Source organism: Lycium ferocissimum, chromosome 7 (assembly GCF_029784015.1).
Source record: "Lycium ferocissimum isolate CSIRO_LF1 chromosome 7, AGI_CSIRO_Lferr_CH_V1, whole genome shotgun sequence".
NCBI lineage: Eukaryota > Viridiplantae > Streptophyta > Magnoliopsida > Solanales > Solanaceae > Lycium > Lycium ferocissimum.
Genome location: NC_081348.1, coordinates 43,058,056 through 43,074,806, shown reverse-complemented (window position 1 = coordinate 43,074,806; position 16,751 = coordinate 43,058,056). Strand labels below are relative to the sequence as shown.

The 16,751-nt window shown below is 37.5% G+C and overlaps 2 protein-coding genes across 4 annotated transcripts; both read right to left on the bottom strand.

Annotated features, from left to right (window-relative positions):
• Positions 1-121: 121 nt before the first annotated feature.
• LOC132065214 (protein DETOXIFICATION 45, chloroplastic) lies at positions 122-11,405 on the bottom strand. Of its 3 annotated transcripts, none has more exons than XM_059458492.1 (15): positions 11,232-11,405; positions 9,790-10,187; positions 8,802-8,986; positions 7,951-8,094; positions 7,642-7,808; positions 6,634-6,769; positions 6,094-6,190; positions 5,859-5,959; positions 5,525-5,688; positions 5,127-5,198; positions 4,917-5,033; positions 4,684-4,779; positions 4,479-4,600; positions 1,372-1,453; positions 122-580 (listed from the first exon to the last, which is right to left on the bottom strand). In XM_059458492.1, exons 2-14 carry the CDS (start codon positions 10,140-10,142, stop codon positions 1,372-1,374), a joined length of 1,836 nt encoding a protein of 611 aa, XP_059314475.1. In that variant the 5' UTR covers positions 10,143-10,187; positions 11,232-11,405; the 3' UTR covers positions 122-580. The 3 variants fall into 3 exon arrangements, with proteins under 3 accessions (XP_059314475.1, XP_059314474.1, XP_059314476.1); XM_059458491.1 differs by having other exon boundaries at positions 9,790-10,164; XM_059458493.1 differs by lacking the exon at positions 11,232-11,405 and adding an exon at positions 10,819-11,017 and having other exon boundaries at positions 1,396-1,453.
• A 1,038-nt stretch (positions 11,406-12,443) lies between these two features.
• LOC132065218 (lysM domain-containing GPI-anchored protein 2) lies at positions 12,444-15,649 on the bottom strand. Its single transcript, XM_059458500.1, has 4 exons — positions 14,818-15,649; positions 13,180-13,300; positions 12,884-13,071; positions 12,444-12,795 (listed from the first exon to the last, which is right to left on the bottom strand). The coding sequence occupies exons 1-4, from the start codon at positions 15,464-15,466 to the stop codon at positions 12,692-12,694; spliced, it is 1,062 nt and encodes a 353-aa protein (XP_059314483.1). The 5' UTR covers positions 15,467-15,649; the 3' UTR covers positions 12,444-12,691.
• Positions 15,650-16,751: the final 1,102 nt, after the last annotated feature.

Here is a 16,751-nt window from a genome sequence, read left to right as displayed (position 1 = left end):
ATAGCAAGTCATAAAAAGGCTATTCAACATGTATTTAGTGCACGCCAAGTTTTCCAATACCACTAGGGATTGATTGACATCAAGAAATTCAAGGAATGAAGATGGGGTTGGGGCGATAGTATATTCAATGGATACTAATTAACTTTTTTATTTCCTTTCCGTTCTGGCAAACTGACTTGTTAACCAAGACGCCGAACATTATAAAATTCCACTAAAAGCAAAAAGTTACAAGGTATATAAAATTTCCTAATATATGTACATAGGGAAGTAAAGTCAATAAGTAAATATATACATTTGTTCCAACATGTGTACATTGGCAGAGCAAGCCACAAGGCATTATTGCAGTCATGATGAATCATTGAATATCCACCGCAACCCCCCACCCCCACCCCCCAACCCCAAACCCAAACCCCAAAAAAGAACTTGTGGAAGAAAAAGGAAGAGACTAACTAAGCGAGCGAGTACCTGTGGAGAAAAGAAGCTCATATTTTCAGAGAAGAAAAATAACATCCAAGAAAGCTAGTTAACGGTTTCATAAGTTTCAAAGAGGGCCAGAAATCTAACCCACTCAACCAATAACCTGAAAGAGAATGCGGAATAAGATAATTAATGAACAGATAATGACATTTGTGAACTGCACACTAGACTGTAATAAGAATTTCGAATTGATAATCAGAGAACAAGGTAAACCTAAAATAAAAAAAAAAAAAATAAAAAAAAAAAAAAAAAGCCAATGGGTAATGATGTGCATTCTGTAGTTCAAAAATGACAATGTAGCTTTGTCCCAGTAAATTAAAAGCATCTTATTGCTTTACTTGAATATACCAAAGTATTCGGTTATTCACTGCTTTTGTACCAAAATTGCAGACCACCACTTCAAAGCTTCATCAGATAAGCCAATTGTCTGACGTTCCTATGACTTCAAGGTTCTAGGTTCAATTCATCCAAAAGCAAGGTTATCATATGCTCCCTTCGGTCCATAATAAGTGTCCTTTTGGCCTTTCACACACCTCTTAAGAAAATACCGACTCCTTGGAAAAGAAAAAATCTTTTGACTTACCCTTAACTAAATAGTACTTATATAATAAAGTTTCTTGATTACATAAAAACTCACTTAAGTAAATAGGGATAAATTTGGAAGAAAACGATTAATATTTCTTGATTATATAAAACACTTATTTTGGACCAAAATAAAAAAGCCAAAAGGACACTTATTATGGACCGGAGGGAGTATCTTCAGGTTGGTCCTGATTGATTCATTATGCAACTTTTTTCTTACAGCGATTGTCATGCAGGGACAATAATGTAGGAATTTATTACGCAGGGAATAAAGTTCCATCAAAACTTTTAAGGAAAACTTAGTTGCTGTACCTATGATATGAGAAATCTACTAACCTTAGCTTCATTTGTTTCACAATGAAGAAACCACCAAGGACCTTTATTTGACAATAACCTGAACACAAAAGTCATAAAGCATGTCATATAAGTATATAACTGGTTATTTGAAATTTCCAGTTATTCAAATTACTTATTCAAACTACTAAAACACTAACACAACAAAGGCGAATCTAGGATTTCTAGAACATGGGTTCACTACCAAAACTACGAAAAATTAGAAGAAGAATATGTATTATGTGGGAATTGATCCCTAGTCCTCTAAGAAAATAACTCAACCTTCAACCAAGCGCACCATTTAGCTTTCTTGTAGCATGAGTTCTAGCAGATAATATTATACCTATTTTAGAAAATATATACATAAAATAACTAGTTTTATGGAGAGACTATGTGTTCACGTGCCCCAAAATTAGTACACAAATTAGCCCCTGAACACAAGCACTGCTCATCTAGAATTCTTGTAACATGCATGCATATCTAACAACCCAACATAAGCTCGTGATTATTGACCTAGAGATCAAGATAAAGAAGATGAAGAGGGTTGCTCATGACCGGCTAAAGATTAGATGGGGAAGTCTAACTGAGGCCAAAGCTCAGGAGATGAGGGAGAAGTAGGACAGCCGAAGCTAGAGGTCTCGAGGGGAAACTCTGGTGGATGTAAAGGGAATTGGTGGTGGAATGGAGAGGTCCAAGGAAAAGTAGAAGTCAAGAAGGTTGCGTATGCGGTGCTAGTGGAAAGCGTCGATGAAGAGGACAAGAGGAGGAATAAGGAGAGGTATAAGGCAGCGAAGCTAGCGGTCACGGCGGCTAGAACACCAGCTTTTGAGCACTTGTATAAAGAGCTCGAGTGCAAATGCAGGGATAGGAAGTTGTATGGGCTCGCCAAGACGAAAGAGAGGAAGTCTCGCAATTTGGGACCAGGTGAAGTGCATCAAGGACGAGAATGAAGCAATGTTGGTCGATTAGACACACATTAAACGGAGATGGGAGATGGCAAACGTACTTCCATAAGCTCTTGAACGAAGAAGGGGACAGGAATATCGTGCTGGAGGAATTAGAGCATTCCGAGAGTCGTAGAGATTTTGGGTATTGTAGGTGCATAAAGAGTGCAAAGGTTAGGGGGGCTATCCGTAAGATGAGGAGGGGAAGAGCGACTGGGCCAGATGAGATCCCAATAGACTTTTGAAAGAGGGCAGGGGAGGCAGGTATGGAGTGGCTGACTAGGTTGTTTAATGTCATATTTAGGACGGCTAGGATGCCGGAGGATTGGAGGCATAGTACAATGGTTCCGTTGTACAAGAACAATGGCGATATACGGCACCGAAACAACTAACTATAAGGGAATCGTTCTTCTAAGCCACACTATGAAAGTCTGGGAGAAGGTGGTCGAGATGAGGATGAGGAAGGATGTGTCGATATCCGAGAACCAGTTCGGATTCATGCCGGGGCGATCGACTATAGAAGCTATTCATCTTGTCAGGAGATTGGTTGAGCGAAGATAGGATAAAGAGAGACTTACACACGGTGTTCATCGACTGGAGAAGGCATATGATAAAGTCCCTCGAGAGGTCCTTTGGAGATGCCTAGACTTTAGGTGCAGCCGCGACTCACATCGGGCGGTACCATGACATGTACGAGGGTGTCAAGACCCGAGTTAGGACAGTGAGAGGATTCAGAACACTTTTCGGTCGTGATGGGGTTGCACCAGGGATAGCCCTTAGCCCGTTTCTATTTGTTTCTATTTGCCTTAGTGATGGATGAATTGACACGACATATTCAAGAGGAGGTGTCATGGTGTATGTTGTTTGCAGAAGATATAGTTTTGATTGACGAGATGCGTAGTGGAGTTAACGATAGGCTGGAACTTTGGAGAACGACCTTAGAATTTAAAGGTTTCAGGTTAAGCAGGACTAAGACGGAATACATAGAGTGCAAGTTCAGTGACGTGACGCAGGAGACAAATGTGGAAGTGAAGATCGAGGCACAAAAAAGCTTTAAGTATCGTGGGTCCATAATACAATGGAAAGGGGAGATTGACGATGATGTTGCACACCGTATTGGAGCAGGGTAGATGAAATGGAGGCTCGCCGCCGGGGTGCTTTGCGATAAGAAGTGTCGCCTAGGCTGAAAGGTAGGTTATACAGAGTGGTGGTTAGACCAGCATTATTGTATGGGGCAGAATGCTGGCCAATCAAGAACGCTCACTTTCAAAAGATAAAGGTAGCTGAGATGAGGAGGCTCAGATGGATGTGTGGTCATACTAGAAGAGATATGATTAGAAATGAAGTTATACGAGATAAGGTCGGAGTGGCCTCCGTGGCGAACAAGATAAGAGAAGCAAGACTGAGATAGTTCAGGCATGTGAGGAGGAGTGAGGATGCACCAGTTAGGAGGTGTGACAGATTGGCGGTCGCAGAAGTTAGGAGAAGTAAAGGTATGCCGAAGAAGAACTGGGGGAGGTAATTAGACAGGACATGGCACAGCTTCAGCTAACTGGGGACATGACATTAGATAAGAAGATTTGGAGATCGAAGACTAGGATAGAAGGTTAGTAGGTAGTTGAGTTTTGTCGCGTTGTGTGTGCGAGAGGTATGGGCTAGCCTTTCCATCTCCTTTTCTCCTTTTCTTAGTAGTGGTATCTAGGTATCACGTAGAGCATTAGCCTTATGTGTGTATTACTATGTGTTGCTCCATTTATTTTCTATCTTGATATTTTGCTGCCTGCATTGACTATGTCTCTTTTTGACCCGATGGTCTATCGGAAACAGCCTCTCTACCCCAAAAAAGTTCAGGTAAGGTCTGCGTACATCCTACCCTCCCCAGACCCCACTTTGTGGGATTACACTGGGTTGTTGTTGTTGTTGTTGCATGCATTAACTCATTAAAAACCTCCAGCTTGCAATTGAAATCAACAACGTTTATTGCTAAATCAATGGAAAATACCTCTAAGTACACAAACAAGGAACGGTACACAGAGCATCAGAAGAATCTTGCCCAGGAAAAACATGGAACCACATACTTAAATCCACAAGTACAGTTTTAGTTTGCATGCAAAAACGAGGAAGATGGAGGATATCCGTTACCTGATAACACCAGCCATCATGCGTAATCCCATGAAGAGGGTCAAGCCCAACCAAACACCAGGAAGACCAAGAAGTCTCGGAGCAAAAAGCAGAAATCCAGATGATATTGCCCCCACCAGCATCTGTATGCCGAAGAAGGAGAGCGGGAATTTACAGGTGTGAAAATATATACTTGGAAAGTATTGATATCATAATACAAGCTTACCATGGAGCGAGCTGCATAAGCGAAGTCTGAAACACCATAATGGAGGCCATCAAAAATAAATGCAAGAGCATTTATTGGTTGACTGGCACTGACAAACTGCAGCAATTTTACAGTTTCAAACTTAGTTTCTTAGCAATAACCTCACTCTTCAGAGAACCATTCAAAGATACGAACATCTTACTCATTGTTAAATCACTGACAAATTTAATCAAATACTCTGTATAGAGACATACCAATAAACCTGTACTAACCACACCTAGCACTTCTGCATCCTTGGTAAATAAAGTAGATAAAGCGCCAAAAGAAACACCCAATGCAGCAGCCAAAAAAACACCTGCAAGTAGCCCTATCTGCAAATTATGGATCCAAACCGATATTAATTAGTGTAGAGCGCCTCATAACTTGCAGAGCTCAACGGCACAAAAAAGAAGGGAAGCACAAACCTTTAGCACATAGTGTGTAATTTCGGTTGCTATCACGTAATCACCTTTTGATAAATTACTAGCAATCAACGCCTGGAAACAAAGTAAGGAGTAGTTGCATCAAATTGATAAAAGAGTGACAAGATGCATGCAACAACTATTACTGGTCAAATCCTATAATATATCATCTGATATATGTCATTTGAAAGCTTCGATCAACACCAGAAGTTGTTGCCAATTTGAACATGATGCACACACCATAAACAAGAAAAAGAATTGACGTAAGCACAGGGGACCAATATACATGCACATTAAGACAGAAGGTTCTGTTGCAGGAAGTACATGAGAAAAAAGAAGTTACAAGGAGAACTGGAACAATTTAAGGCGTGATAAAAGAAATTTCATTTAAATAGATTTACCTGTGCCGATGCAGCCAGTGCATCAGTGAGGAGGGAGACAGCTAGCCAAACTTGTAAGCATATCTGGTGAGCAGCCATCGCTACAGAACCTTGACGGGCAGCCATTGATGTAGCAAGTGTCATTGTGAAAAGGACAGAAAGAGTTCTTCCAATGAGAAACCCACCTAAGGCAGCACAAAATACAAAATTAGATGAATTCTTTAACTGCCATGAGAAGTATACGGACATGAAACACAACAAGCATCGAGAGATTTTTGTGGTACAAGTACAAAGGTGAGCTTGTATTTCAAATAGGAGAAATCTTGGAATACGCATATCAAGAATAAACACTCACCAGATTTTAAATAGCCACCGAATTGCAGCTCTTCAAATCTTGGAGGTAATATCTTTACTCGCCGATTTAAGTACCACATCATAGAAAAGGCCACTAGGTATCTAGAAAAATTGAAGCTTATAAGTAATTCATTCACATCAAGATACAGAGAATTGATATTTAAAAAAACAAAAGTATAAGAAAGCAGACAAGAAAAGCAAATACGATTAGAAAGAGACCAGAGAGAAGTACATACTGTGAAATGACAGTGGATATGGCAGCTCCAGACACACCCAAGCCGAAATAGTACATAAATAAGGGAAACAAAAATATAGCTACAAAGTTTCCAATGCCTGCACAAATAATATGCTACATTATTACAGCAGTTCGACCTTAGCTCCCTTAACATATCTAGGAACAACAAAGAATTGCACTGTAAATTACATCTAATTGCATTGATAAACAACTTTAAGAAGATGAGGAAAAACATATTTTGAGTGAGTTGAATAATACAGTGATAAGAGGAGAGGAGAGGAGAGGATAATCCAAATGGTGAACAAATTCAAGTGCAAATAAACAACTTAGAGTTGAAAACACAGTGATAAGAGGAGAGGATATATGTATTACATGACAAAGGCGTCACAAGTTAACCAGAAGGTTATGGCACATTGCCTGCCACAAAGTGAGGATACCCAAATGTTGGAATTTACAAGTCACAACTGCATAAATGAAACCAGCAGAAAGGATCTTGGGCAAGCAAAATTATCACCTAAACATGCAGGGATTCAAAACTTGCCTAGACAGACGACTGGAGTCTTTGTATCCTTAAATCCACGGAATATGCCTTGAAGGGCCAAGGAAACGACAAATGCAGGAGCACCAAGAGCACGCAGGGCAAGAAATCGTTTGGCTGGAACTCTCATAGGTGAAGTCTATGAACAAAAGAATTTTCTTAGTAAAAACACTTAGGAACGTCTTTATGCAAGTACACAACGCTGTGTGTTTAAGGGGCCTGCATGAACACGAGAAGAGAATTGTGATGAAACATTCTATGAAGCCACAAATAACTGTCTTCCCACTTTCCTAACCAAACCTCGCCTTAGAAGTCATCAGGAATTTTTCTCCTCCAATTAAACCATACGGGAATCTAGTTATCCTAAGAAGAAATCTGTCTTAAGAAGAAATCTGTCTTCCTTTGTCTAGAAGCGCAACTGTTTTATACTAAGTAAAATTAGCCAAATAACAAAAAACAACTCAATCCGCTCAGGTTGCAAACATGAATTACTAAAATGAAAAACTGAGACAACACAACTTAGTCGAACCAAATAGGTTTTATGTTCCTTGAGATGGAATTAAATATTATTACTACACCATCGGATTATTAGTAGACATCATCAAATTACACATTGATATTGAAGTTGCAGCCGGGCCAAATGATTGCAACTACACTCTGCACCCAAATTGTGCATGCTACCAATTTCATGAAGGTTTCCCTCTCATTTAACTTCTGCTTTCCCAATTAACGAGCACAACCCTCTCAAAAAAAGAGGAAAAGGTAAATTAAACAGTAGTCAGCGAAACCAAACAAATTTAGTCACGGGCAAATAGAGATAAAAGCTATATGAGTTATAAATTAGCCAGGACGAAAAAGGTCTCTTGTGAGCCTTATTTAAACCTTTTTCCTTATTCAGAATATTATGTGCACCTATGCGCTAAAGATCTAAATCGTACAAATGAAAGCAAGCATCAAAGACAGAACTCAGATGAAAGATAGGGAAGCGACAAAATATATATGCCATCATACAGGTGATATGCCCATCAAACTAAGAAGTAATCCAGATCCCAACGCCAAAGCCAAAGCTTCAATGATGCCGATGCCAACTGCTAAAAGTAATGCCGTAGACACAGAAGAAAACTGATGCCTTTCTGCTATCCCAGTGAAAAGTCTACCATTAGTGCCTTCTGCCTCCTCTGCACAACATATAGACAGATGTGAATAATAAAAGTCAGAGCACGAGTCCTAAAGATTTTTGTAGGAAAATTAACTCTAAGTCAGTTGAATACCTAAGCAATTATAACACAATGAATGACAAAAAGTAAACGTGACATCTACCTGACAGGTAAACTTTGCGCGCATTCTTAGCAATGTCTTCGGCCACAAAAGATGTAGCAACACTGAGTAGAGGAATATTAAATAGCTTTGATATAATGTTAAAAACTGATATGGAGACACCAGCTGAAGCCAACTCCACTGAACCTGTAAGACGAAAGTAACTCCCAAGTTTCAAAACAGTAACAGTACAGCAGAAAACATAAAAAGCCAACACTCCCTCCAGCCCCTCTTGGTAGTACCCCTCGAAAAGGAAAAGGGGAAGAAATCCACAGAAAAACCAAGTCCATCTTCACCGGACATAATGAAGAAATTCAAGTTCTTTTAAAGAACACATATAGGGGAAAAGAACATTAAAAGAAAGCACTCCCCCAACCCGTCCTATCAAGAAATGAAAAGAGAAGGAAAAATAATTTTGACAGATAAACGTCACCATTAGTAATTGAAGAGCAAAGGGTACGAAACTCAGATAATACACAACAAAAAACATCTAAACTATTTAAGTAGGGAAACAGCAAAGGAAACATTATTTTCTTTAGTGCCACAACCTGAAGGATGGCACACATTTTAAAGAGTATAGAAACTAAAGTATGTTGGTAGCCCCAACAAAAATAGCTAAGTTATATATGTTAAATCGGTCCAAGCATAACCATTATGCCTAAAACATGACTACGCGCTACAGAAACTACTGATCCTCATTTGATGAACTACCACCATCGATGAATTAATCGCTAACATAAGTTCCCTCCCTCAACCCCCGAAATAGAAGGTTGTTCATCTGTGATCTCAGGAGATTGTAAAATTCAATTAAAGAGTTATATAAAAATGCTGAATGTGCAAACGTTGCACCTTACCCAGGTGGCCAATATAAGCAGTCTCCATTAATTGTGTTAAAGGGTCAATGGCCTGTCCAGCTATTGCTGGCAAAGTCAGCATCACAAGTTCCCGCCTGACATCCTCAGATTGAGATGAACTTGTAGGAGCCTCTACTGAGTCATTTTCGAGATTTTTTATAATGGGAACAGTCTCATTCAACTCACTGAAACCGACAAAAAGAAGAGAAAAAAGAAACTAGATCAGAAAAGGGATGTGAAGGGTAAAATAGCTTCATGCTTGTGAGAATACTTGCCAGTTCAAACAGAAGTAAATAATAAAAGTATGATCATGATGTCACCAAAACAATGAGGAGCAACAACTTATGATCATGATGTCACCAAAACAATGAGGAGCAACAACTTAAACTGACTTGAAAACTATCAAAAAGGCAAATCAGTAGTGCAGCCATTTTGTTCAAGATTTAACCACATAACTCAATATATATTATAGCTAGCCGTAAAATCCATAAAGGCAATTAACATGTAAATATCAGAGTAGATAATAAATTATAAAACCCCTTCCCTCCCCACCTTTGCCCCACCCTTTGGCAGACATGGAATAAAGAAAAATGGATCTGGTCCACATTATGGCATATTGAAAGTTTAAAATACATACTAGAGTCAGTAAGATCTCTGAGTTTCATTAATGAAACTAACCTCCGTAATAATTACTTACAAAAAATGAGTAATCCAGAGACAAAAATTGTGAAGGCTATATAACTTCAATGTTTCATTCCCAAACCTTCTTGACCTGAGGATCTATGGGAAACAGCCTCTCTACCTCCCAAGGTAGGGATAAGGTCTGCATATACTCTACCTTTCCCAGTCCACACTTGTGGGATTATACTGGGTATGTTGTTGTTGTTGTTGTTTCATATTCAAACCCAGGAAATTAAGCCAACTACTGACTCTCACAAAAAAAAAAAAAAAAACAATCCAGAAAATTTAAGTGGGACTGGGGACTTACAAAACTTCTCCACTTGAGCTTGAGAGATTATCAATTCCCTTTACAACAGTGGTATCCTCCAAATCAGAAGCTTCTACACCACTCTCTGAACTGAACTTATTACGGAACCTTAAAGATTTCGGCTTCCTTGGGCAAATGACAGGTGAAGATAAAAATCTTTTGCTTTTTCCAATAGATAAAGAACAATTGTTGCTACCGTAAACATACTTCAAGCTATTCTGTTTGATTCTTGCAAAGGAATTACAACGGCAATGTGCGTATCTCAATGAGCAGATTTTGGAAATTTCCTCTATCACTTCCAATTCAGTAAACCCATTATACATCGCCTTAGTGGTCAATTGTGCAGATGCCATTTTTATAACCTGGTGTCCCTCACTTCATAATCAAAGTAGAAGGACCTGATAGTCAGACAGAAAATTAAGAACGAATATATCGGAATACAACAACTGAAGAGAGGAAATAACATAGAGAAGAGAGAAAAAACAATTTCTGAGAAACGAGACGCAACAACTTAGTGTCTTGTTTTCTTTACTGCTTTTGTGTGTTCTTACATAAGGTCTGGTTTGTATGGCTTAAACACATGTGGAGATATCTATAATTCCGTCTTTCTTCTCTTTTATTTTTTATTGCCATTCTATGTTCTATTTCCTTCTCTTGAGCCGAGGGTCTATCGAAAACAGCCTTCCTACCTTCCCAAGGTAGGGGTAAGATTTGCGTACACTCTACCCTCCCCAGACCCCACTTGGTGGGATTATACTGGGTATGTTGTTGTTGTTGTTGTTGTATTCTATGCTGTATTCGGGGCAACACGGGTTGTGATCTATGAAAACAGAAATTCCAACTGTTAATCCTGAAATCGGCTCTTTTTGGTTTAGTTTGGGGGAGAGGAGGTGTGGATGTGAAAAGATGATGAAAAATTGTACAACGTAACAATAGTAACACTGCAACAGAATGAGAAAAAGCAGTATATTGGTTTCCTAGAACAGGACTAATTGTACAGTTCGAAGAACATGGAAAAGCAGTTGATACCTGAAGCTACACAGGGTAAAACCATCTTGCTTTCTTTATTTTTGCAAACTAGGATGATATCTTTGAATTTTGATAATGTAAGGTGGAAACTTTTCGTTTTGATGAATTGTAAACTAGGATGATATCTTCAGCAAAATGCAACATGCAACCTTATATTCCTTAAAATTCTGTCACAAAAAAACAGAGAAACAATAGGCAAACCGAAACAGAGAAACAATAGGCAAACCGAAACCCCAACAAACACTCGTAATTCTACCACTCACTCAGAGGAATGGGCATAATCCACTTAATAAAGAAAGGGGGCACTATGAAGAAAGAGTTTAGAGCAGGTTGAATACGAGTAAAGTGGGGAAATTCAGGTTGTATGGTGAGGTTATCTGTGCGTGTACAAGAAACGAAATTGAATGTCATACCTAGTGTGTCCCGCCGTCCGAAAAGGTTGCCAGAGCGGTGAGGCTTCGGGGATTATAGAGGATAGGACTACAAAAGAGAAGAAACAGAGTCGGTAAAACCAAGTTTAGCTAGGTGGCCATTAACATTCCTACTTCTGCCTAGCCCACCTTAAACATTTTGACCTGGGAAACCTTTTAAAATAAAAAATAATACTCCACTACTACTTCTAGTGGAGTCTTTATTAGTAAAACCATTTTTTCAGTTTTAAAGTAAAGGGAACTCATCATACTTGGAGTAATTTTTCCAGGTAATGTATTTAGATTCCGTTTGGATTAGCTGAAAAAAGGTGACTTTTAAGTATAAGTGCTTAAAGTATTTTTAAGTATTGAAACTTATTTTATAAATAAGTAATTACGTGCTTGGATAAAAGTGCTTAAAAGTTTTTAGAAATAAGGGTAGTATTGAAATTAATAGAAAAATATAAGGGATAAAAGGGCAAACTTGATAAGTTGGGGTTGAGTAACTTTTTGATTTTGGTTTATTTTAAGCATTTTTTAACTTAATTTAAGTTATTTTCTATTTTTATCAAACACTCATATAAGTTAAAAATGACTTATAAGCTGGTTTGACCAACTTATAAGCCAGTCCAAACGGGCTCTTAGTCAATTGGTTGGATATAAAAGGTACTTAATTCATAGTGTATATGGTCTATCTAGAAGGATCACATTTTCGTTTAGTTTAATTTATAGGTTGATTGCTTTTTCTTTTCCTTATATTGATCAAATTAGAGATAAAATTGCTTTTTCTTTTCCTTATATTGATCAAATTAGAGATAAAAATTTAATACCATATCTTCAGCCTTTGAATATTTATGCGTGCAAAAGCCACGTAGTTCAAAATGTCTAATTCAACTTTCAGAAACGAAAGATTCAAGCAGTAATCACTAATCATTGAATCAACATGTGAGTATGACTGGATGAACTTATAACTTATGATTTAAAAAAAAGTTAAGTATTTAAAATAATTTTTTTATTTTATTCAAACACTACAAAAATACTTAAAAGCTATTTTATTTAAAAGCTACTGAAATAAGCCAATCCAACCAAGCTAGAAGCTTTGTTCAGCTGAAGGTGATTTATCATCACATCGGGACGGAAAAATATAAGAGACACTTGACCATAAAAATTCTTCCTACTATGATCAACCAAATCATTTAAAACTACAAGGACAAATCAAACCGACGTGGCATTCATTCACAAAATGAAACGTCAAATTTAACAGTTATAAATCCTGAAGACTGACAAAATGACAAAAGTACCATGTCTAAAGTGGGAAAAGAAGAAAGGTTGTCTAAATCATGTTCGTGGATGAACTGAAGATTTCTCCCATCACTCCACCAGCATAAATGCTACTACTATAAGCTAAGAAAACTACACCCTTTTACAGACATCACCATGTGGAGTTTCCTATAACCATGGAGTTATCTCAAATACAAAGCAGATAGCAACACTAGATGGATAGCAGCCAGGATGATATTCCATCTCCATGTCCATGTCCTCAATCCAGAAGCACTATTGCCATCCGCTGTACCAACAACAAACATGTCTTAGTTTAGCGCATAAACAACCAATTTTAGTGTGTCACGGACAAATTAGGAACTGTATAAACTTACCAGGGCAAGTTAACTGAGTGCTTGCTGTAAAAATGGTCTGGTTACTGTAACCAGCATAAGTGCAAACTGTGGAATTACAATCTGAAGACGTGACATTCCCAATGTAGAAGTTATCTAAACCTTGGCACTGCATAGAGGGGCATGTCTTCCAAAGAGATGACTTTATCTGGGATGGTTGGCATTGCAAGCTGAGCAAGCAAGGTAGAAAAACAGCGTATGATGCAACAGCATTAGGTTATATTGAGAGTCAAGCTGTAACAGAAGTACAAATCAACATGATCAGTTCAGAAACTTACGTCCAGTTGTTCGCAGCATCACACTTGCACGTTACACAATTGGCAGCAGTGAAGATGTACGTGTCATTTGGGACAAGCAAAGGATAGTCCAGTGAAGTATTTCTCACCATTGATTGACAAGCTGCAAATCAAACACTTGAGAATTTTAGTAATCATGGCATAAGCCAAAAGGCGTTGAAAAGTGCTACTATTGGTTATCTATGTAACAACCAGCAAGAAGATATGAAAATTTCAAATATGGTTAATGAATGATTTGCAGAACTAGATTTAGCAATCTTGATCATCAATCTTCACTTATCATTTTCTCATGGTCTTTAATTTAGCAGATATCACTGATCCGGAAAGAGAAGAAACTACAAGGTGTGCCACAAGGGAAGTGTCTTCCAATCCATGCATTAAGTAGCTTCTTGGGAGACCAATGTTTAGCATGCCTTAAGGACATTGAAGTTTTCTGTCGTGGGAATGGATACTGATAAAAGAATCAATTTAGCAAGAAAGAAATTACTGGAAGCGTAAAAGAAATTTCTAATGAACACAGGCCTTTAACAAGCCAATAAGGCAACACATCATTTCTTTATATCAGTGGTGTCCGCCAGCTTGCTAAGGCTTAGGCAGATGGGAAGAAATCACATAATTTTTTCGTCTTTCCTAGGATTTGAACCCTGATCTCCTGTGATCAGTCCCACTTCATTGACCATTAAGCCACACCCTTTGATGCCCAATAGGGTAACCCATCATTTCTATGCTGTAGAGGGGTTAAATGGATGAAAATAAACAGATGTAAGGTAAAAGTTAACTACTAACCGTTGGGGAAAAAAAAAAAAAAGGTCAGCTACTAACAACTAATGGATTTGGTTTCTCTGTTTCTTACAAGGTAGGATTGATTACTTGAAGTATATAAAAATACACATTTTGATAGTTGTAAAAAATTGAAAACAAACATTTTTAGTTAAAAAAAAATGAAAACAAACATGTTTTAACTAATAAAACCAAGGACTAGTTTATTCCATTCATGATATACTTGATCATTTAATTGACATATGCTCTGTAAGTATAACGGCCCACTGGACTCTTGAACTCCAGAGTTTGAGCATATAAAGCCTAGGTTACAGGGTCAAAATTCTTTATTTTGTATATATAGTAGATGATGAACCCACTAGTGTCAATTCAACATTGCTAGTTGTTCGGAGTTTTGAGTCCTCACAATTAGCCCAGACTGAATTAATTGGTACATTAGGGATTGTCAAAGGCAGGAAGTAGTCAGAAATCAAAATCAACCAAGAGCAATTAAACACTAGTAAAATATGCAATCACAACCACGAAACTCAAACAAACCTTCAAGGTGCAAACTTTATTTATACCTAATAAACAAAGTTTGCACCTTTAGGTTTAGCAAGTAAATACTAAATAGTACAGTAGTAGAAGTAATATACCTCAAAGCAAAATAGTGCACTTTTGAAAATCTAATCATGCTTAAATCAGTGTTTAAAAACATTGCTAATTACACCTTCACCTTTTTCCCCCAATTGAGTGCCAGGCTGGCAAATTCTTACTTTCTGCAACTTTCCCCCAAATCACAACAACTAAAGTTCAGGAAATCAACAAACCAAAACACAACAGCAGTAAAAAATGAAGTACCTTTAAGCGGAACATCAAGAACAGAACCAGCTAAAAGTTCTTTAGGACTTGCTAAACGATTCAATCTCAAAAGGGTATCCTGGGAAACATTGTACTGCTGAGCAATATCATCAATGGTGCTGCCAGCTGTCACCAAACGACCATAATGAACAACCTTTTCACCTTCCACATCATCACAGCTACAAGGGAGTGGGATCCACAATTTATCTCCAGGTTGTATCAAATTCGGGTTAGATATATTATTAACCGTCTGAAGTTCCTGAACAGTAAATAAACCGCCAAAGATATCGGAAACAATATGCGATAAGAAGTCGCCGGCGATAACGGTGTAAGTTGGCCGTTTGTTGGCTATTCCTGTACCGTTTCTACAGAGACATGGGAAAGGGATTTTAATGGTTTGATTAGCAGGGAGTTTCTGATTAGGAGGGGTGCTAACAGGAAGGTTGTTAACGCCAAGAAGAGAACGGAGGTTCTTGAGGTTGAAGAGTTTTTTAACGGCGTTAAAAGTAGTGGCGTTGGGTGAAGTGTAGTCAATAATGGCGTCACAAGTTCCAGGGGAGGTGCAAGTAAAGGAAGCTGCTGTTGGAGATGAAATGGTGAGTAGCCAAACAAGGCATAACAGGGAAGCAAGAGTAGGAAAAGAAACCATTTTTCTCTCTAACTTGAAAAAATGGAGAGGAAAAGTAACAAAGAATGGTTTTTTGGGAGTTACAAAATTGTGGCGTTACAGAGAGGGTGAGGAAATTAATGGGTACTAAGAAGAGGGTCTGAATATGAGAAAATGAAAAAGGAAAACAGTTATTGCAGGAACAAAGTGGAGACTGAAAGCACTGAACGGAAAGGAACTGAGAATAGTTTAGTCTGTGTCCAGACTTGCCATATACTTACGTACCTGTTGGATTTCGGACAAATGCGATTTTACTTTTTTTTAACGTATGTCTTTAATATTTTTAATTTTTAATTATATGACTTATAATACGTTTTTTTTCGTATGTCTTTAAATAATTTAAAACTTTAATTCTAGGACTTATAGTAATTTTTATATATTTTTCTAATATATAGAGTAAACTTTATTTCACTAACTTAGAAATCCCAAGTTTAAATTGAGGATCGAAATGTAAAAATTTCAAAATTCGAATGATGCTATATAAATTTAAACAAAAAGATTAATATATTTAAGTCCAACAGCGTTTTTCCTCTTCTTTTTTTTCTTTTTTTTTTGTTGGGGGTGGGTCAACAGAGATGTTGACGTATTTAAATGCTACTGCAAATTAGCATTCTTTGTTACACATCAATTTAGAAGATATTAGCAACAAGTATATTCAACACAAATTCATTCTTGATGGATTAGAATTCAGAACCTCTTCGACACTTTTTCGATCCTTCCGATGTGGAAAATTCAGACTCATTACGTTGACTTTCTTTATACAAAAATCTTTCAAATTGCACATCTTAATCTTTACATTAGTTAGAAGTTATATGCCACGAAGAGATGCATTTCAACTTTAAAATATTAGATTTAATAGTTTTCGGTCATGGTCATCCTCATCCGAGGGCAGGACTTTGATAAATTACTATGACTGAATAGTTTCACAACATTAAATCCGTTTTTCAATCACAATAATTAGGTACTCCGTACGTTTCATTTTGCTTCGCATGTTCTCTATTTTGATCCGTTTAGAAAATTAATTATTTCAAATTTAATATGTTCATTTCATAACTCTATCTAATTCTCTATTCCAACTATCATTTCAAATTTTTTCCATCTAAATTAGTCTAGTGACCATCACCAATATACTAAGTCAACTACAATGAGAGAAGGAATTAATTATCAAACAGCCCAAAACCGTTGAATATAACTAAAGTAACGGAAGATACTCAAATGGGAAAACAGGAAATATCAATCAAGCCCACCACCCTTTGAACATAATAAT